This window comes from Botrytis byssoidea, assembly GCF_014898295.1.
Source record: "Botrytis byssoidea strain MUCL 94 chromosome Unknown BBYS_007, whole genome shotgun sequence".
Classification (NCBI taxonomy): domain Eukaryota; kingdom Fungi; phylum Ascomycota; class Leotiomycetes; order Helotiales; family Sclerotiniaceae; genus Botrytis; species Botrytis byssoidea.
This window is the reverse complement of record NW_024065848.1, coordinates 92,295-113,174: the sequence shown is the minus strand read 5'-3', so window position 1 is coordinate 113,174 and position 20,880 is coordinate 92,295. Positions and strand designations below refer to the sequence as shown.

General features: G+C 43.0%; 6 protein-coding genes across 6 annotated transcripts; 2 read left to right on the top strand and 4 right to left on the bottom strand.

The window, feature by feature from the left end:
• Nucleotides 1–493: 493 nt before the first annotated feature.
• Nucleotides 494–4,373, top strand: EAE97_004094 (uncharacterized protein). Its single transcript, XM_038874606.1, has 3 exons — nt 494–1,440; nt 1,499–1,627; nt 1,683–4,373. The coding sequence occupies exons 1-3, from the start codon at nt 1,317–1,319 to the stop codon at nt 3,545–3,547; spliced, it is 2,118 nt and encodes a 705-aa protein (XP_038734050.1). The 5' UTR covers nt 494–1,316; the 3' UTR covers nt 3,548–4,373.
• An 89-nt stretch (nt 4,374–4,462) lies between these two features.
• EAE97_004093 (uncharacterized protein) lies at nt 4,463–6,715 on the bottom strand (the record flags this gene model as incomplete). The annotated part of the gene is made up of 3 exons (XM_038874605.1): nt 4,463–5,604; nt 5,652–6,290; nt 6,346–6,715. The coding sequence occupies 3 exons, from the start codon at nt 6,713–6,715 to the stop codon at nt 5,063–5,065; spliced, it is 1,551 nt and encodes a 516-aa protein (XP_038734049.1). The 3' UTR covers nt 4,463–5,062.
• A 1,487-nt stretch (nt 6,716–8,202) lies between these two features.
• On the bottom strand, nt 8,203–10,712 carry EAE97_004092 (uncharacterized protein; the record flags this gene model as incomplete). The annotated part of the gene is made up of 5 exons (XM_038874604.1): nt 8,203–8,771; nt 8,816–9,412; nt 9,457–9,732; nt 9,773–10,264; nt 10,493–10,712. The coding sequence occupies 5 exons, from the start codon at nt 10,710–10,712 to the stop codon at nt 8,203–8,205; spliced, it is 2,154 nt and encodes a 717-aa protein (XP_038734048.1).
• Nucleotides 10,713–11,164: 452 nt separating this feature from the next.
• On the bottom strand, nt 11,165–12,751 carry EAE97_004091 (uncharacterized protein; the record flags this gene model as incomplete). Its single annotated transcript, XM_038874603.1, has 4 exons — nt 11,165–11,426; nt 11,483–12,357; nt 12,397–12,641; nt 12,724–12,751. The coding sequence occupies 4 exons, from the start codon at nt 12,749–12,751 to the stop codon at nt 11,165–11,167; spliced, it is 1,410 nt and encodes a 469-aa protein (XP_038734047.1).
• Nucleotides 12,752–15,250: 2,499 nt separating this feature from the next.
• On the top strand, nt 15,251–16,285 carry EAE97_004090 (uncharacterized protein; the record flags this gene model as incomplete). Its single annotated transcript, XM_038874602.1, has 1 exon — nt 15,251–16,285. One exon carries the CDS (start codon nt 15,251–15,253, stop codon nt 16,283–16,285), a length of 1,035 nt encoding a protein of 344 aa, XP_038734046.1.
• Nucleotides 16,286–17,720: 1,435 nt separating this feature from the next.
• On the bottom strand, nt 17,721–20,381 carry EAE97_004089 (uncharacterized protein; the record flags this gene model as incomplete). Its single annotated transcript, XM_038874601.1, has 4 exons — nt 17,721–18,506; nt 18,555–19,274; nt 19,329–20,251; nt 20,309–20,381. 4 exons carry the CDS (start codon nt 20,379–20,381, stop codon nt 17,721–17,723), a joined length of 2,502 nt encoding a protein of 833 aa, XP_038734045.1.
• Between the last annotated feature and the right edge of the window lie 499 nt (nt 20,382–20,880).

Here is a 20,880-nt window from a genome sequence, read left to right as displayed (position 1 = left end):
CATCAATCCCATTACTCGAGACATCTACTCACAATAAACTCTCCATTCATGATCCCGCAAACCTTACCAATGAAACCAAATATCCCATCGATATCATCAAGTCACCCTCCTCTCCCCATCACCCCATCACCACTTCATCCATTGATTGGACCAGAATGAAATCAAATAATATTTATCCGCAACAATAGATAATTAAACATGAACCAATCATGACCCGCGAAAGTTTATGCTATGGGACTTGGATGTTACAATAACCTCCATCGTCAAGCCAGCACGGTTCACCATCGAGGACGGGTCATCATGTTTCTTGTACCTGAATCCATTTTCATCCCATTTTGGATTCTGGTTGTGACTTGGACCAGGGGGGGAGGGGAGGGAGGACGGAAAGAGATTCCAAGTGTGAAAGCTTGCGCAGGTCCATGATATGATAGTCTATTGTCTATTGTCTATTGTCTATTGTCCATTATCCATTATCCATTATCCATCGCCCATCGTCCATCGTTCATCGTCCATCCACGAGGAAGATACCAGGTACAGTTACTCGAGTACTACTCAAGAAGATCTTCTCTTTTCTTCTTTTCTCCACACCGCACTATACTAGGACGTGGGAGTTTCATCCAACTATCAAACATTCGTTCGTCCTGATCTTTTCCACCTTTTATTTTTTGTTTTGTTTTTATCTTCACTACCTACCTATACACGCATCCAGATACATCCACCCTCACACTCACACTCACACTCATTCTCAGTAATAACAGTCAGTCCTTACAGCAATATTCGAATAGCAAGCACAACATTCATTCATCCCTACCTATCTATCAATCTTTACATCTTGTCGTTCATTCCCATCCAATCTTTCAACTAGGAATTCTATCAATACATACTTACTTACATTACAATATACCATATCTTCGTCTTCGTTCTTCAATCGCATTGACACTTCACTTAATTCATTCTTCAACATCTCTCACAAGAATTTGCTTCCTAATCAAGACTCTGTACATTACTGCGATCAGATCCAATTGAGCTTGAAGATCATTTCTAGAAGATTTAATTTAATATATTGAACTCACAAACGAAACAATTGAATACTCATAATATCGCCATTCTCTATAAACTTCCTTCCTTCGCTTCAAAAATCACCAGATCTTTCATCCTTTCCCTCTCCATACTGAGCATTTTACCGCCTCCACTCAATTGATCGACGAAGGAATAAGAGACCAACATAAAACATTATAGCCGCTTTATGATCAATATTTAAGAATCAATCGAGGGAATTGAGAGGTTGGCATAATCAAGAACTTATCTTGCTCACCATGGCAGACTTTATGAGATCGTCGAGTTTTTTACCAACGATAAAATGTTCGAGTTGCGCGAGGGATATTCAAATTGCTATGATGGGGGAGCATATTTGCTCAGGCCCTCCTTCTGCTGGAGAACGTAAGTTTCTAGGTCCATGATATCAATGGTGTAATATCAATACTAATTATTCATGTAGCTACACCACCACTCGATTTAAATAATACTTTCGACAGGATGCCATACAATCAGCAATCATATTCCAATGGTTCAAATCTTTTGAAACCAGGAAGAACAATGCCTCCGAGGGTTGATACATCTGCTGCGAGTATGTTGAAGAGCTATTGGACTTTTGAAATTTATACTAATGATAACATCAATAGATCGTCCATTCTTCCAACAAGATCAATTGACACCAGCGAGTAGCGCATCTCCCTCTCGAAGTGCTTCGCCATTGACTCCACATGATCGCCTTCGATTACCATTCGGAAAGTCTTCGCGCGCTAACGAATCGTCACCTATGCAAAGACCTATCACTCCAGCTCTATTATCATCCAATCTAGACTCTGCTTTCCCTCGCTTTCCCACACCAAAAGTAACGGGATCACCCAGACTTAAGAGCGCATATGACGCTCACTCGCCGAGAATAGAACAGGCGGACCCAATGATGTTCGCATCCACAAATTCAAAAGTCTACATGAATCAAAATGTAGCTGGAAGTGCTGCTTCTCTACAAAAAGTCGTTACAAATACCCCAGAACCTTTTGCGACGGACTCAAGAAAGGTTCCTAGTTATGGAGAACAGACAATGTACAATAGAAAACCTAGTATGGGACGTCCAGATGACATAATTTCGCCACCATTGACTGCGGAGCCTGAACAAATCGATCGAACGCTCTCGACAAGCTCGGGTCATTCTAGAACTTCAACAAATAGCTCGACTAATAATTTCCCAATGCCACCGCGCAACAAAGGATATGGTATCCTATCACCAGAGGTGAGAGAAGATTCTCAGGAATCCGGACGTCAGGAAGCTATAAGATCACAAACATTTCCTCGACGAAAGGAGAGTCTCGATTTTCATTCGTCACGTAGAAATCAATCGATATCAAGTCACAGGTCACGAGAGTCGAATGACAGAGGACGGAAAACATCAATCTCTGGTCCTGATACATCAAGAGCATTACCACCGCGAGGTGCAAGTCTCATCAGAGGAAGATCAGGACATCAAGCTGGAGATCTTCCACCGTTACCCAATATCAACTTGGAAGCAGAATTTGGTGCTAATAATCCATACCATTCTGCATCTAATTCTCAATCATCCACTCATTCATACACTTCCTCCACTTCTGCAGGGAGTAAAATTAGCTCACGGTCAAGCCCTCCATCCACGGTGGAAAGCGATTACCACAGGAGACAGCAATCAAATCCCAGAATGTCTGAACTCATGTCTGAAATTACTTCATCGATGGCCAATATTTCACCACACGAAATGTATCCCAGACCAAGCGACTTGGAGCCAGTAAAAGAACAAGAACCATACTCACCTCTGAGTCCCGCCTTTCAATCTCCAGATTACGCCACCAATCCTGTCAGCCGCCTATCGCCTACACCTCGTGTTCCCCCACCCGCGCCTCTCAAACCCCGCAATCGTGACCCCTCGCCTGCGCCACTGAATCCTCGACTAAGAAATCTTTCACCAGACCCCATGAATGGTTTCCAAAGATCTCACACAGCTCCACTCCTCGATCAGAACAAACCTTTGCCCGCTCCTCGCCGTCCTGTGACTTCAAAAGGTAATTGCAAATCTTGCACGCTTCCCATCAAAGGCAAATCCGTATCTTCAGCCGATGGACGTCTAACTGGTCGCTATCATAAACCATGTTTCGTCTGCACAACTTGTCGAGCTCCATTCCTTACCTCGGAATTCTACGTTCATAATGATGCGCCTTATTGTGAACATCATTATCATCAATTAAATGGTTCAATGTGCTCTGGCTGTGATAGGGGTATCGAGGGACAATATTTGGAAAGCGAGAAGAAGGAGAAGTTTCACCCGAGCTGTTTGAATTGTGCGGATTGTAAGAGGAATTTGAGACATGATTATTTTGAGATGAATGGGAAGATTTATTGTGAGCGGGATGCTTTCAGGAGAGCACAGGAATCGCGCAAAGGAGGGTTAGGTGCTGGACTGGGTGCGGAAACGACAAGGATGGAAAGGAGAACTACGAGATTAATGATGATGTAGTGGCTCTGGGATATACAGAGATTGGATTTGAGGCGCTTAATACTTGGAGGATCGTGCTGTTTTATACCATATAGTCTTGAATAGACTTGCGTTGCTTTTTTTGTTCCTTAAAGGCATAGCGAAGCGTTGCATTATACCTTTTTTTTTCTTTTTTTTCTTCTCGATTTCTAATTTCGATTGGTCTGGAGACCTTTGATTTCGATCTCGGCTTCGGGTTCGGCATCGGCTTCTAATTCGACTTTGAATTCTGTTCATCTATATACCCTTACTTATTCTTATTCTCAACGCAAGGAAATAATGCGTTAATTTTTATACCTACCTTACTTGGGATTTTTGCTTGGACTTTTGTTTTTCTATACATGTTTTTTAAAAGAGAATTCTGAGTTTTACTTTTAGTTGAAATGAGTGGGTTTTGTGGTATATATAGGTACGGAGGGGTAGGGAGGGGATGGGAAAAAGATGAAGATGAAATAATAATGTTTATATGTGACTCGGGCTGCTGTTGGAGTTGGAGTTGTGTGGGTGGGTGAGTGGATTGTGAATAGATAATAGAGGATGAGCGGATTGTGAGTTGGGAGGATGGGTAGGTGTGAGAAGGCTTAGAATAGAATAGAATAGAACAGAATGAGTTGAGCTGAGATGGAATGGAATGAGTTGAGAAGAGAAGAGAAGAGACAAGAAGAGATGAGATAAGAAGAGAAGAAATGAAATTATGTATGTAGTATAAAACTTATCTAGATATTGTATGATATGATTTTATGGGATAGGGTGTATGAATATATATGTACCTACCTAGGTTTAATACCTAGGTTTAATAGCATCGATCACACTGTATAGAAAGCTTACCATCATTCGTTCATTCATTCATAAAACACAAAAAACACGCAAACATTCTATGCTAGTAAAGTAAAGTAGCGAAGAGAAGAGTATATGAATTAGGTAGGTATGCGCAAATGCATATCCACTCATTCCGAATTAACTAAACTATCATGTAATTAAGTGACTAAAAAACTATCCATCTACCAACAGACAAAACAACCCAAAGATCGCATCACAATCCTATTCAAGTATTTCATTTTATAAAATCTTGGGAAAGTCCTTAGTCAACCCATCGACATCTCTGCACCTTTTACATTTCCTTGATTTCGCTTCAAAAAAGAAGGAAATTAGAAAAGAAAGATGATCTCAGAAAAGAGAGCGAGTTGTGATATCGTGAGTGTTTGCCGTCAAGTAGAAGAGAAACCAGATTCGCCACATTTGATGCACAGCGTGAAACCGCTGGCTCCATTCCCATTCCCAATGTGCAACCAGAATACATTAATACAAGAATTTCATCAAACAAGTTTCCCTTAGCCATGACCGTTCATCCATTCATCCATGCAGATGTACATGCTATCGAGTAAAAGAAATCGGGTATACCCATTCCATTACGCCAATTTCATGAGACAGGTTTGTGCCGTAAAAAATCCTCCCCAACGCCATTTGATCGTAATTTTGTATGCAAAAGGAAGAGATTCAAGATGATCCACCATCGCCATTAAGAATGCGTGCCATCTCTTCACGTTCAGCGATCCACGGAGCACATGCGATTTTTTCAGCCTCAGGGATATTACCTGTGGCTCCACCTTCACCATCAGACCACTCGCTAGGATCTTCAATGAGACCAGGACAAGCCATACGCTTCCAATAACGTCGTTCACCCTTGTATTGATGAACTTGAGTTGTGAGCTCAGTAATAATCTTGTGCTCGGAAGCATAACGACGAAGCTGATTAATGTAGTCATTGGCCTTTGCAGCATGAGCTTGCATGTCCGCAATGTGGCAACGAAGTTCAAGATTCTCTTTACGTTCTTGGGCGAGTTGATCACGGTAACTCTTGTGCCAGGCAAGAGTGTCCTTCTCATGTTGAAATTTGTAATTGTGGGCCTTCTCCTTGATATCTTCAAGGATACCAGCAGCATGTAGAACCAACTTCCAATTTTCGTCAGCATCAGCCTTGGATGATTCGACTTCTCTACGCAATTGGGCGTTCTCAATCTCAAGATTCTCTGAACCAGCTAATGAATTGTTAGCTATGCTTCTTAAAGCGGAGGCAGTGACTTACCATTCAATTCCTCGGTAACAATATCAAGGAGCTCGTCATTGCTCAAATTCTTATCTTTGGCTCGTTGACGAACATTTCCAATCTTTTCAAGAATACTATCGGTAATCTTCTGATTGGCGGCCAAAAGACGGCTCAATTCTTCAACCATGACCATAATATAATTAAGGTCAGATTGATGTCCAGCAGGAGTTGGAAAGCCAATCATGTTAGCCATTCCGGCCATGTTCATCTGACCGTTCATTCCGTTTGTATGAGCCATACCTTGACCTGGCGATGGCGGTGCTTGTCTAGAGTTGGATGGTTGGCCGGATTGATTTGGATCACCGAAACCCTGATAATTCATCTTACGTTCCTTATGTGTCTTGGGTGCTCGAGGTGGGGGAACGTATATCGCAGAAGTGAGTTGAGGAAGATTGTTGGTAGAAGAAGTAAGTGGGATTTGATTGTGGAAAGGCTCTTGTACAATGGGTCTGTAGTCGAGTTCTGGATAGGCTCGAAGATCTTCAGTAGAAGGGAGCGAAGAGACAGAAGATGATCGAGAATGATGAATAACCGATCCACGACGACGGGCTCTTAAATCAGTAGTAAGAGGGTGTTCAACAACTGGGAGTGGCTGGCGAACTGATGGCAGACGAGGAGCTTTAAGAGATAATTAGCAAACAATCGAGGCGCAATTCTTTCGATCTGAACTTACATGGTCGGGCGCTCTGAACACCACGGTAACTGAATTCCTCACTTTCAATTTCTGCTGCGATTCCTTCTCCGTAAATTCCAAGACCGATGCCAGATTCTTGAAGCTCTCGATCGTGTCGAATGACCTCTGCGCGAAGGCGTTCGAGCTCTGCGTTCAAAAGGCTTGAATCGGATGTATTTGAATTGATTGAATCACGGCGTGACGCTGGGATTAAATCCTCCAATTGAGGGCGCTCAGTTGATGGAGGAAGTGTATCTGATCTCGATCTTGTTCTTCTTGGTAAAGTAGTTGTAGGAAGAGGAGTAGTGGTTGTTTCAAGAGTAGGGAATGGGGTTGGAGGGGATAAGCTTCTGTTAATAGAGCTATCCATGATGGAAATCATAGGGCCCGAGCGGTGACCCAACCGACAATGGCAGAATTTTAATTAAGAAGAGTTGAAAAAAAACTGTAGCCTAAGGCGAACAATATTCGAATAAGGAACAACCACCAAAATCAGTTGAAGAAAAGCCAATGTTGTTGATATTGTCGTTGTTAATCGTTTTTGAGGATGTAAACAAGTTCAAAATTGTTGTGGGAGAAACTGAACCAAGCTAACCACTTTTGCCAAAGAGATTCAAGGTATCCTGAGGCCATCAAAGCCTAGATGTTAGGCTTCAACTTCACATGGACTAATGAGTGAGGTCTGTGTTATGTGAAGGTTCAAGTATGAATCACACATTGAGAAGTTATCGTCTGGCCTGTGTTCTTCTAAAGCCCTGTTAGTATCTAATTTGATGCTATAAAAGTTGGGGAAAGTTCTCTCTATCTTCTGATAAGGGTTGAAATCCTAGAACTGGTATATAGGTATCAGTGAAGGACAGTACAGCTTCCGTCTTGTTTCGGTCACTTGATAGTAGCAAGTGTAATAAACAATACTTTCTAGAATACAATACTGATGTTTGGTCGAGAATTCTTGATGATACATGTCTAGGTCAACTTTGTAGTATTTCAAAGGTCTTTCCAGCTTCCACAGTAGTGTGTGGTTCTTCAGGAAGGAGCCAAAGACTTCATAGTTCTCACCCAGTTTTATATATTCGTATGTATCAATGCAAATAGCTTTGTTCCTACTATTGCATTTCGGACACTGACATGATGTTTCTATTGCATTAGAAGTGTAGTTTATTTCACATGTTGTTGAAGCAATTCTTGTATTATCAAAGTAGTGATTCGGTGAACTTGACTAGGAGATGATCAATTAATAGTCAATATCTGGCACAGTCACTTCATCAATAGATCAACTATTAGCACTTATCTGGTCTTTCTACCATCTCAAATTTGTATCATGTAGTCAGTCGTATTGAGGCCAAATGCCTGAATGTAAATGCATGCTTTGTTGGAGATATATCATATTTTCCTGACGGATTGTCAAAACAACAGTCTTTGTGTTAAACAACGAAAATAGCGGGCATATGACTCCTATCTGCTTCGAATCAATCATGAATGCAGATATTTCAAGGTCTTGCAATATATATAAAATTCTCACAGCTAGTTCTGAATATGGGCCAAGGGTCAGAATAGGGCTTGAACGAGTGACAAAGGAATCATCAATCATTGAATATAGTTTTTAACGTATTACGGCATTTTCAAGTATCGTATATTGCCCAAATACATGAGTTCATATCGATAAATGCAGTGTATAAGCCCCATGTACAAGCTCAACCCTGTTGCTCTGCTCGGCCCACTTCCTATCATCTAGGAGGTGTCTGTTGATCATAACATGACAATTATCCTTGGGTAACACCACCGTAGCTGTTGATCCAACTGGAACCCTCAATTCCATCTCAACCCCACTACCGATCTTACTCCAACTCAATCCAATCATCCCGTAAGGGCTCTCAAACTCCCCTTCCACAGTACCAAACTCGCTATGGTAAGCGGGAGCCACAGTGAAAGTTCTCCATCCCTTATCCCAACCTTCAACCCCAAGACATAGACATAAAACCACTCCAAAATACTTCCCAACATATCATGGCATTTACTCCTGCATTCATCCTGCCAAAACTCAAGAAGAGTGGTTTCTCCCCTACGTAAGAAGCGCATATAACTAGGATGTTCTTCTTGTCTCGCCATTTGCAACACTAGATCAGTTCTTCCGAGATCTCCAAGCGTGTTAAAGAGATGCCTCAGACCGATTTCTCCAGAGCGCAATTTACCATCCGAGACGTCGGAAAGAAAAGATGCTTGGACGGCAGAGATATGCGCTTCAGGAACCATATTAAATTGGAGAGCGAGGGCTTGACATACGGCGTCGCAATCGCGGTTAGGATAGTCGTCCCGGGATGTGTAGTAAGCGTGAGGACGAGATGGATCATTTGTCACTAATAAGTGTTGATTATACACATCGTAAATTCTCTTTGCTTCTTTCTCCCAACTCTTTTTCTTGTGGTCTAAATTCAAATGAGAGGCAAAACTTGACATGCAGAGTAAACACTCATGATAAATAGCTGTTTCAATATTGCTTGTGCATTTCCATGCGCGATTCCTCGGCCCCAATCTCCAAGACCATGTTCGATTAGTCCACCAAATCGCTCTTTGCCTTTTATATAGGCCATGTATCGTTCGCCTGCTCGGTACATCTTGGCAATGGATTTCGTGGTTCCATAATAGCGTTGGAGAATATCGGGGATGAGGATTAGTGCACAGCCCCAGGTGATTGTATCGTGTAAGGGACCACACATATATGTCATTTCAGGCGCCATGGTAGGGATGAGACCTGATCGCTCTTGGGCATCCAGAATGTCGTCTAGTATGTTTGTGTAAAGAGATTCCATGTTCCACATATATTGTGTAGTTGGTGCTAGAAGATGAGTTACTTCCAGCCATGCAAACTTTTCAATTTGAGGGCAATCGGTGTGGTAACTGAAGAGGTTACTCGAGAAAGTCCACTTCAATGCCGAGAGAAGAGCATTGACGTCTTCTTTGTCGGTTTTCATGGTTCCCAATCTTGAAGAAGCGGACGATACGTGTCTACCGCAGACAGAATGCAGCAGTGGCAATTTCGATTCCGTATCTTTCGCATTGCGTACACCTTCGAGTGCGAGAAACAAAAGTCAGGCGTCCAATGCTCTTTACCACCTGTTCCAGCCAAGATGAATTTCGAGTACACTTTCGTCTCAAATTCTTTGAATAATGGATCAGGCATACAAATCGTGCCATCTTCATATGTTGTCTCTCCATATCTGACTGTGATTTCACTTCCAGTTTCCCCTTCAACTTCAATTTCAGTCATGATAGATGAATTTTGACCCAAATCAATACAGATAGTTCCGGGCCGTGGAGAGGTTTCCTTGATTGGCGTGAAAGTTTCATGAAGGACAACTGGTGGTTGACTTTGATACTTTAGAGCGCCTCTTGGACCTGTCAGCCCTTTTGCAGGTTTTCCATGAACTATCATCAAAGCCTGGCGCATCCCAGCCTATTGGGTATAAGCGGCGATCATGAGTTTCGGATGCATAAATATTTGCTAACAGTGTTGCACTTGGGGCGACCCTCCATTTGTCGTCCGAAATCTCAACAACATGAGATCCATCTTCGTAGAAAAGATGCAATTCAGCGAAGAAGCAAAGCTCATTTCCATACCGGACATAAGTATTATCTTCATACTTTGGCCAGAAGAAGCGGTCCCCTTGATCACCGGCAGAGAAACCATTTCCAATATGCGCCCCAAGCACATTCTCTCCAACCGAAAGTCGCTCCGTAACATCATGAGCAACGTATTGAACAGTCGTATGATAATCCGTCCATCCTGGATCAAGAACATGCTCCGAAGCCGCTTGTCCATTCACTCTAAACTGATGATGTCCAAGTCCACAGACAAATGCAACAGCTCTCGTGGGTTTTCGTTCGAGCGTGATAGTTTTGCGGAGATAAAGGGGCTTTTCTCCCCCATCACCAATTCACCATGCTTTCCATTTATTGTCCATATCTTCAAACCAGGTACGGAATATTAATGCCGTGTGAGGCATATAAATTTGATTCATACTCAAAGGAGGAAGATGATCGGACCGTGGATAGGCAGTAAAGAAGTTGTCACTCTTTTCGCAGGTTTCCCCATGCTGATTCCATGATGTCACCTTCCAGACGTATTAAGTGCAGCTTTCAAAACCACCTTGAGGTTCGCATCGAATATTTCTCTGCTGTGGCCCATCGCAACGTCCCGAATCCCAGAGGACTTCTCCAGAACTAGATCCCTTGCGTACGATGACTTGATAGGCATCTTGCTTCTCGCCTTCAAGGTCGCTCTCAAGTTTCCAGTGAAAGAGTAGGACATCGCTATCAATGCCTACTGTCTCATGAAAGCCATGGATACCACAAGATGAGATCTTCATTTTAGCCGAAAACCAAGTCAGGTGTTGTCGTACAAGTATTATTTAAATCTCCTCGACACCGCAGAATCTCAAGACCAACAACTCAAAAAAGCTTGATTGTCAGCTTCCAAGCAAACTAAGATTTCACCCTTTCAAAAAGAACCCTTATAACATATCTCGACTTGCCGAAAGCTTAAGCCGTCGTCAATATTGGCTGATAGTGGACGCGAGATGTCGGGTCAATGAACGGCGAGCCCCACCCCCCTCGCTTCCACTCTAAATTTTGCGGGGACGGAACAAGTCCGGGCTTGAGAGCTGACGCCAAGAGTGACATCCGAGTGGAGTTGAGAGGAATGTGGAAAATATTTACATGAGATGAGGTGCTGGATTCCTCTCAGAGTTGCAAAGCGTAAAATCCGAATCGAGCTCGAGTTGGAGTAGTTATTGTCGATTCCATGTGGTCTACAAATGCACTAAAAAGAAGATCGTGTAGAGTAACTATCATACTGATTATGTGCAGTGAGAACGCATGGATGACTATATAATTTTCTCTCTAATACGTTTCGACTTGTTGAACTCTGGAATAACCACGAAATATCTTCATCATGTGTGAATACACCCTTCTCGTTCATTGCAGCTCTCGCAGCTTCTGCACCAGTAGGATCATCTAATGCATGAGGAATCAGTTGATCACCAAATAGTTCGTCCATCTGCTCAAGTGTTTTGCCCTTGGTCCTATACAACAAGTTAGCTTATACCATAATTTAGATTACAAAAGCAATAATACGTACTCTGGGTAGAAGATCCAATAGCATACTGCTGAAAGGATATTGAACACAAAAAAGACGTAGAAAAATTTGAATCCGATATTATCGAGTGTCAATGGTCCGGTTTGGCCCAGAAGAAGACCAAGACACCAATTTGTCAGGGTTGAGATAGAATTTCCACGAGCTCGAATTTCCACGGGAAAAATTTCGGCAGGGTAGACCCAACTGATAATTCCAGTGAATGTATAGAAGAATGAGAAGACAAGGTTCATGGCCACCATGGCCCGTAGTGCATTGGTATTTGTTGATTGTTGTCCGCCGACAACATAATATTGACTGAGAACTGCGTTGACCAACAGAGCCAATGCCCAACCAGTGGCCGAGAAAACCATTGGTTTGACTCGTCCAAGTCTTTCCAAAAAGTATAAACCGAGTGCACAGTGAACAATGGAAAGAGAGCCAGAGATGCCGATGATCATGAGGGAAGTGCGAGTGTCAATACCCAAAAGACTGTAGATAGTGACCCCGTAGTAGTTGATAACGTTAATGCCTGATAGTTGACCCCATGCTTGGATTCCACATCCCAGAATGAGTCGATGTCTCCATGATTTTTTCGCAACGAGTCCGGACCATGGTTTGACTGCTACTGTCTTTTCTGCAATGATTGTGTCTCGAATTTCAGCAAACTCCAGTTCCAAGTATTCGTCATTTGAACCATCGCCGTGCAATTTGTAAAGAGCCTCTCTCGCCTCTTCTTGTTGATCCTTCTCCATTAACCATCGAGGAGATTCTTGCAAGAACCAAGTTCCGATGGCTAGGAATAGACCAGGAACAACTTGAAATGCCAAGGGGAAGCGCCATTGAAAACTAGAAGTGGTATAGTTGCATCCGTATCCGATCTATTGAGCTGCGAAATATCCTGCAATAAGCATGCCAACATTAGCGGCACCCGCTTGAAGTGCACATCCAAAGGCAGATATGGCACCTCCGAGCGCAATGGTCTTCTTCCTTCCTAAACCACCTGCCAGCCATGAGATCGTGAGTGCTCCTAGAATCGCACCACCTGTGAAGGAAGACACCACTCCACCCTCAGTCGATGAATCAAGTTTTCCGAAGTATAAAATGAATTCTGGTTGCCCAATTGTGGAGGTAACAATACCACTATCATAACCAAAGAGGAAACCTAAAAGGGATATGTCAGAAATAACTATTCTCGCAAAGGCTCGGAACATTGTTCAGTTTAACTCCAATTGACAGGAAAATACCCGTGCCGGTGGTAACCGCCTTACCCATTATAGGCTGTCAAGAGAACTTCTTGTAGAGCAGATTCTTCTTGGTGTTGTCTCGGAAGATGTTATCAGAAAATCACCCAGCTACCTCAAGGTAAGTCAGCAAGAACTACTACCAGAGCCATAGAGGATCTGGGTTGCATTAAGTAGGTAGCCAAAACTTCTCATTTTGGGAGCATCGATTCTGGTTAGATTCTCACACCACTGCTAGTGCTACAGTCTTGAATATGACCAAAACAACGCTCTGTCAACCGGCATCCATTCACGGCACCCAACCGACACATTTCGTACAAATGGAAGCCGAAAGATAGTAGCCTATGCCATGAATACCACAGTATCACAGAATCCCCAATACCTGGGGGCTGGAGTTGGCGGGGTGCATATCCACACCACTTGATACGCTAGTTTAGGCTCTGGAGTATGGAGGATGGGGCTTGCATGGGGTTGCTATGCTGCGATATTCCAACGATGGTCTAGGACCCATATTTTGGTAACTTCGCAATTCCAGCATGTAAGACCGAGATAGTGGACGAGGTGGAAATTTGAAGCCCCTTTTGTGTCACAGGTGCGCGGGGAAGTGGGGCGGTCGTGGCGAGTCGAGTGTGTGGAGTGGCTAGAACAATCATCTCAGATTTGTTTGTCGTGCTACATTATTGCAAACTTGCCATTATAGATGTCGACAGCTTGTCTGCTTAATTGATAAAGATATCGAATGCAATGCAAGTCACTATCCTTAAGGTAACGTACATCTGCCATATATCCATGTCTTCATCGCCGATTCAACTGGGCTTCGACTTGGATACATATGTTGCTCCGAACCTCGAAAGTGTATATATGCTATGATACTGATGTCTGTATGAATTCCTGATAGAGACTTATGAGACTCACTGATTCCATACACTGGGAGAGTACACTGGCATAAGATGGATGGGTCGAGACCGCTTCCTCTTTCGTCGATTATCACATACCGAGATTGTTGCAAGGAGCGTTCACTTCCTTTTGTTCATCTAGGGATCATCATGTAGATCTTACCCATATTTGTCTAAACCTTAGGGATTCTGGTCCTCAGGCTCTGCTGCAGAACCAGCCTCGGTTTCAATATCATCCTTGCCATAATCCGACATCTCACCGGCCTCAAACTTTCCCATCAATTGATTAACTTAAGCTGTATTAGCACTAGATCTTCTTCCAATCTCTCATCTGGTATATTCAAAACTCACACAACTCTGAGCTTTTCAAGATTGCTGGCATTCAACACGAGAAGTATTCCACGGATATTGCTAGTTACATTACTTTCATAAAACAAATGTGTCCAGGCCGTCCCCTTCCTAGAAAGGAGTCGCTGAGAAGCGCTGGCTGCCACGTTTATCCTTCTGCTTACGATACCTTTTTTCTGTCTAGGGAGCCAAGCTGTGTCCGTGAAGAAGCAATCATGATGAAAAAATTCCTACCATCCTAGTGCCCTTGCTGACTCTACTATAGTGACAGCATGACTTAGGGCTATTCACCATTTTTGATACACCTTCAGAATATAGGTAAGCAACAACAAGCTTGAGCTTTGAGTTCAACAGTTGAACCATATACTACTCGCATTGAAACTGCAGACGAAATTTGATCACAGCATGGCATAATGTGGGTTACAGATCAACTCAGTCCTCCGGTTGAAGATTCATTGTTTTAAAGCTCTTTGAGGAGCAAATACATCTTCTCTATAGCACGTTTTCTTATATGACCCTGTGGCAACACATGTTATCAACATGCGACAGACGTCGGACTCAATGGCCTATAAAACTATAACACTGTACTGTTGCATCAAGCTGTCTGTTGTAATCACGATGCATTGCAGTGTAATGTTTCGAAAAGCTATGTAATCGCGAGTTCAGATCCCTGTGCCAGATTGGCTTCTTCTTCGACTAGAGTTGGCATTTTGACAATCAAGAATTGCCTGGAAATATGAAACACAAGACTTCAATTTAATCAAAAGGGATTGCAATACGACTATAGCCTAGTCTTATAAGATTTATGGATTTCAGGGGCTGAGGTTTAGGAAAAGACACGAAATTATCTAGGGTGTTACCATATCAGACAGTGGGCATTTTAGGCTATGATCTCAAGCAAACAACGCAAGCAATACAGCTATATGTCTAGATGAAGACATTTCCCTAACTGCAGAATCATTTCATACTGACAGAATATCAAGAAGTAGCTATCACTGCTGCATGGTTATTAATTCGCAATCACGTCTACATTCAATGCGATGCCAACGAAGCTACCCCTGCCATGCTGACAGCGCCGTCATCACGCATTCACCAACATAACACCAAAAGAAGGCTAACAATTCGCGTCTTACCACCCCAATAGATAAACACACCATCATTCCACGAACTTATTCTGAGATTTCTTCATCACTGAAACTCTGTGTCGAACTTTGCGACGATTTGACTAAGAGTGCCACAGACTACCCTTCTAGCTCATTCTCTTCTTCTGCCGGTTGAAATTAACCATGGGTGTCACCTTCTCGCAATTCTTTCCCCCAACTCCCACTCTGACAGAGAAAAACTTACCCAGTCAGAAGAGCAAGGTATTCATCATCACAGGTGGAACATCGGGCGTCGGTCTTGAGCTGGCTACTATTCTCTACAGGGCTGGGGGCAAAGTTTACATAGCTGGACGCTCAGAAGCCAGCGCTCAAAAATGTATCAAGCATATCAAAGCATCATCAACAACGAAGTTACCTGGCCAGCTTGAATATCTCCCTTTAGAATTAGGTGATCTGAGTAAGATTAAAGCGTCAGCCGAGTCCTTCATGAAGAAAGAGTCAAAGCTCGATGTCCTCTGGAATAATGCCGGCGTTTCGCAACCAGCATTAGGCAGCGTATCTAAACAAGGCTTTGAACTTCAAATGGCCACGAATTGTTTGGGACCGTTTCTCTTCACGCAGTATCTTCTCCCGTGCCTGAAAGCTGCGGCAAAAGAATCCACGCCTGGCGCTATCCGTGTGGTTTGGACACATTCTCAGTTCTCAGAGCTTACGGCTCCCAAAGATGGGATTATCATGTCTGACCTTGATACTCCCCCCAGAGATCAAGTCAAGAATTACAACAATTCTAAAACCGGCAACTGGTTCTTGGCTAGTGAGTTGACGAAGGAGGTTGGCGAATTCGGTATCTTGAGTGTCTCGCAAAATCCGGATAATTTGAAGACCAATTTGATGAGGAATGCGAAATCGATGTATTACGCTGCTTGGCCGCTCTTGTATAAGGCCAGGATGGGAGCGTATACAGAGCTTTGGGCGGGATTGTCGGAGGGGTTGAACATGGAAAACAATGGAGCGTGTGTGGTTCCTTGGGGGCGTATACATCCAGGCCCAAGACAGGATTTATTGCTTGCTTTGAAGAGTTCTGATGAAGGAGGTAGTGGCACAGCAAAGAAGTTCTGGGATTGGTGTGAAGGCAAGACTGCAGTACAGATAAATGATGCCCCTGGAAAATTCTGCATAGGATTATCTAATTCTAGATGCTCAAAACTCATCGTTTAATTTATCCTCTTCAAAATTATAAAAGTTTCACTGGAAAACTTTTTCTAAATCGACAGTTCGTGTTCTTTATCGTCCACGAGTCAAATTTGCTTTCGAATTCCTGAACAGATCTATATCAGGTTTACATTATGGACATTTCTCTCTTGAGTTGGTATGCTTGCAAAGTTTCGTGTCAGCAAGTTGCAGGTTTTAATGAAATTCCAACAGATCAACTGCCTGCGCCGCAGATACTTGCACACAAGTTAGTCCCTAGTGGATCATACCAACATCAAGCCAACGCCTAGCTCTGTTGCTTAGAACAAAGATCTGAATCCCAGTTTATATGTGAGAGTCAATCTTGGACTGTAGAATTCCTAAATAAAATTTTCTATGAGGTCTTGGAAAACGTGTTGCTATAATACTCTTGGAACGTTGGTCCTAAGCTTGTTCGTATAAACCACATTCTCCTTCGTCCCTGGAGTAAAAATTTTCATAATCCAAAATACCTTTTTTCAATAGAAACAGTACAATCTATCACCATTCTTTACAACCTGACCATCCATACTCTTTCCAACATCTCTTGTCCTAGAACCTAGTACTCCCCTCGCCTCCCTCTCGCACCCCCTTTATCATCTCCCTAATTCGTGGAATTCTAGTCCGCACCAAATACGGACCCATCATCCGCATCATTCCCAATGTACCATCCTTCTCGCGCCTCTCTGTCTGGATTGACATCCTCGCAATACAATCCAACTGCCTCCCCTTCCCAGAATATTCAACATGGTGAAAACATCAATCTAATCAATCCAAATGCCCCATCAACGCTCCTCCCACAGCCAATGTAGGTATGAGAAATCTACAAGCTCTCGCCTTTACACTCCGCGCTTTCAAAATCTAAGAATCTATTTTGCCAAAATACATCTCATTACTCACTTCGAGTCTCACAACCAGATAAGTTCGATACAAATAACGAAATCTCCAAGGAGCTAATAAGGCAAATATCATCTCGTTTCAAGTCCCAATGATTTTTTTTATAGAAATTTCAAGTCGGAATGCTTCGTCCTTATCAATCTCATAGAAGCAAGTTTATCGACGAACCCATTCTGAACTAGTACTTAAGAACCTGATGTATCGTCACTCTCTCGGAAAATCAATTGTGATAGGTGCTCAAAACGATATGAACAGCATTGAAAGGCACTGAAACTACTTGGATTACCTAATAGTCGTGAGTTTGGAGATTGAGCAATACACATGCAATATACTAGAGGGTTGTTTCGACATACATACTATCCCGATCTGTGAGTAGAAAAATATAGATATTGAATATAGAATGAATTTCCTTAGGTGATGATCTCTTGCCTCAGAGATAGTAATGTTAGGAATCACCACCAATTAATAGAATATGCACCCAGCAATGAAGCTAAACCGTCCAATCCTTGCTCTTGCGAACATCGATCTACAAACCATTCCACCATTCCGTTCTCTCCACCTCAAACGCTGCCTTTAAATCTCCAGTCAACTCGCTGGTATTACCTACAAGAACATCGTATGCATCCTTCTCCACAACCCAAGCCTCTCTGACTTCATCCCAAAACGCTGCCGCATATTTAACTTCAATCTCAACTTCCACTCTCTTCTCCTCTCCAGCCTCCAGGAATACTTTCTCGAATCCCTTCAATTCTTTATTTGGCCTGCGGATAGATGGATTTTGTTGCTGGATATAAACTTGAACGACCTCTGCTCCTGAGACTTCTCCTGTATTCTTCACTTTCACTGAGATCTTAACCTTCTTGTTGATTTTCTCGACATTCAGATCAGATATTGCGAATGTGGTATAGCTAAGTCCATGACCGAAGGGGAACAGAACAGGTAAATTTAGTGCCTCATACCATCTATAGCCCATGTAAATGTCTTCACCATAGATAACTCTACCCCTCTCAGATCTAAAACTCAAAAAAGCTGGGTTATCTTCAATTCTCTTTGGGAATGATAATGGTAATTTTGCCGAGGGATTAGTTTTGCCGAAAATGACATCAGCGATAGCATTGCCGGTCTCATTGCCTCCATACCAGGCTTGAAGAAGAGCGGGAGTTGTAGATAGAAAAGGGAGGGCGACCGGAGTGCCAGATTGAATTACAACGACTGTGTTGGGGTTGAGGGGGGTGAGGGTCGAGATCAATTTATTCATGTGCAATGGAAGACCGAACATCTCCCGATCGGCTCCTTCGCCTTCCCAGTCAGCCTAAAAAATTGTTAGAAATTTTTCTTGCATAGATAGGAGACGACTCACGTTTAGACCAGCGCAAATGATTACTTGATCGGCTTCTTTGGCAAGTTCTGCTGCATGCGCAATTTCCACATCCGCATCGATGATTTTGGCGCCACCAATTCGTATGGCACCAGGACCAAATAGGACATTATTCCCTTTATCCAACTTACAAGTTGGTGAACTGGCAAACTCAACTTTGAGATGGTAAGTTTGTCCCTTCTTCAGTGATACAACACCTCGCTCTTCAACTGTACCACACGAGAAAAACATGGTTCCCCTGGTCTGTTTCGTTGTATTGTCAATGACTAGTTTGCCATCCACATACAGATTCGCAGTTCCATATACTCCTAAGCCGAATTCAAACTCACAGTCCTCTTCGGCAGTCATATATCCTTCAACATCAGCCCACCACAATTCGTTCTTCAGCTTTGGACATTGATAATCCATCATTAAAAGTTCTGTCTTGGTGAGTATTAACTCATCCGCTAGCTCTCTATCTTCAGTTGTTGGTGGCTCGTTATATGCTCGAAAAGAGAAACCTCTTTCTCCCTTGTCTGTCTTGAGAACTAAGTCCAGCAATGGGAGGTCCTTGTGTGCGTAAGCTCCTACGGTGTAGGATGGAGCTGATTCCAGCTGTGCACTAATACCGTCAAACGGTGTGACAGCGTAATATGCTGCCAGGGATGCTGATCCGCCTCCATGAAACGTCGCAACTTTGGCATTGGGACCGACAATTAGAGTCTATAGATATTAGCTTGAAATGGTAGTATAGTAAAACTGGATATGCTATTTTACCTTTTTATCTTTTTGAAATGGTAATACGCTGCCCTCATTTTTCATCAACACAATCGAGTCACCTGCTATCTCTCTGAGAAGAGCAGCTGTCTCTGGAGTATTGGCAGTCTTTTCCTCCGCATTTTCGGGAACATTCGCTTCTGCAGCACGGTTGACAGTATTGAGCACATTCCTGGCTCGCTCGTCAAGAATATGTTGAGGTACCTTTCCAGTGCTAACAGCTTGTATCAACATTGGACCTCTCCACTTGGTTGACCCCGGCATTTCCAAATCCAGCCCAGCATTGATGGCACCTGTTGTGGAGTATGTGCCCCACCAGTCACTCATAATACATCCACTCCAGCCCCATTCTCCACGCAAGATATCTTTAAGGATCCTTGGATTTTCACTAACGTGAGTCCCATTAATTTTGTTATAAGCACTCATGAATAACGCCGGCTTCGAATCTCTAACCACCAATTGGAATGGCAGCAGATATATCTCCCTCAAGGCTCTCTCGGTGATTATAACATTAACACCGTTCCTATTATGCTCCTGATCATTACAAACAAAATGTTTGATTGTAGCTTGGACACCGGTCTCTTGAATACCATTAACAAGTGCAGCAGCGCCTAATCCCGATAACACAGGATCTTCACTGAAAGATTCAAAACCACGGCCCCCTAAAGGCGATCTTTGCATATTGATGGTGGGCCCAAGGATCACATGTACACCTTTTACTTTCGCTTCTTCCCCCATCAAAACACCTGCGCGATGAAGGAGCTTAGTGTCCCATGTTGCAGCAAGAGCAGTGCCGCAAGGAAAACAAGCTGCTGTGATACCGTTGAAGAACCGAGTACCACGTACACCATTGGGACCGTCTGACACTCGAATCGAAGGCACATTGTACTTGGGAATGGCAGCGGTATGCCACCAATCAGTACCTAGATATTGTTAGACATCGTGACTTTGAGAGTTACAGAGATTGTGGATATATGCACCCGCTAGTAAGGAAACCTTTTCCACATTGTTAAGCTTTGAAAGCACATCCTCCACATCGAATTTGTTTGTCATTATGAGATATTAAGATTTGATTTTCAGCATTGGAAGTGACTCGAGTAATCTGATCAGATTCCAAGACAGAAAAGACTGGACAACATCTTGATATATAATGATCGATGGAAAGAGTACATGTGTCCGTACTCAAGTTTGGAAGGAAGCTTCCTAAATGCTTATGGAATGTCGGCCCCGCATCACGCTTTTTCACGCTTGTCTACCCTCGTTTGTCACATCATCGATTCATCCGCTCTTGCCAATATCCCACGAGGGATATTCCTGTTACTATTGGTGTATCAAGACGCTTCCTTCCTAGTTTCTGATTTATTAGATAGATTAGATAGTTAGAGTGACGGGTAATATTCGGGCACGGAGTTTCTTCGGAGAAAGTACTGAAGTTTAAATGCGGAAGAGTAGGTTCCGTTAAGAAATGAGAGCCGTGAAGTCATGTTTATGGTGAATGATCAACATACAAGTCTAATTTGTGGGTCAATGGCAGATGTCAGTCAGATGTCAG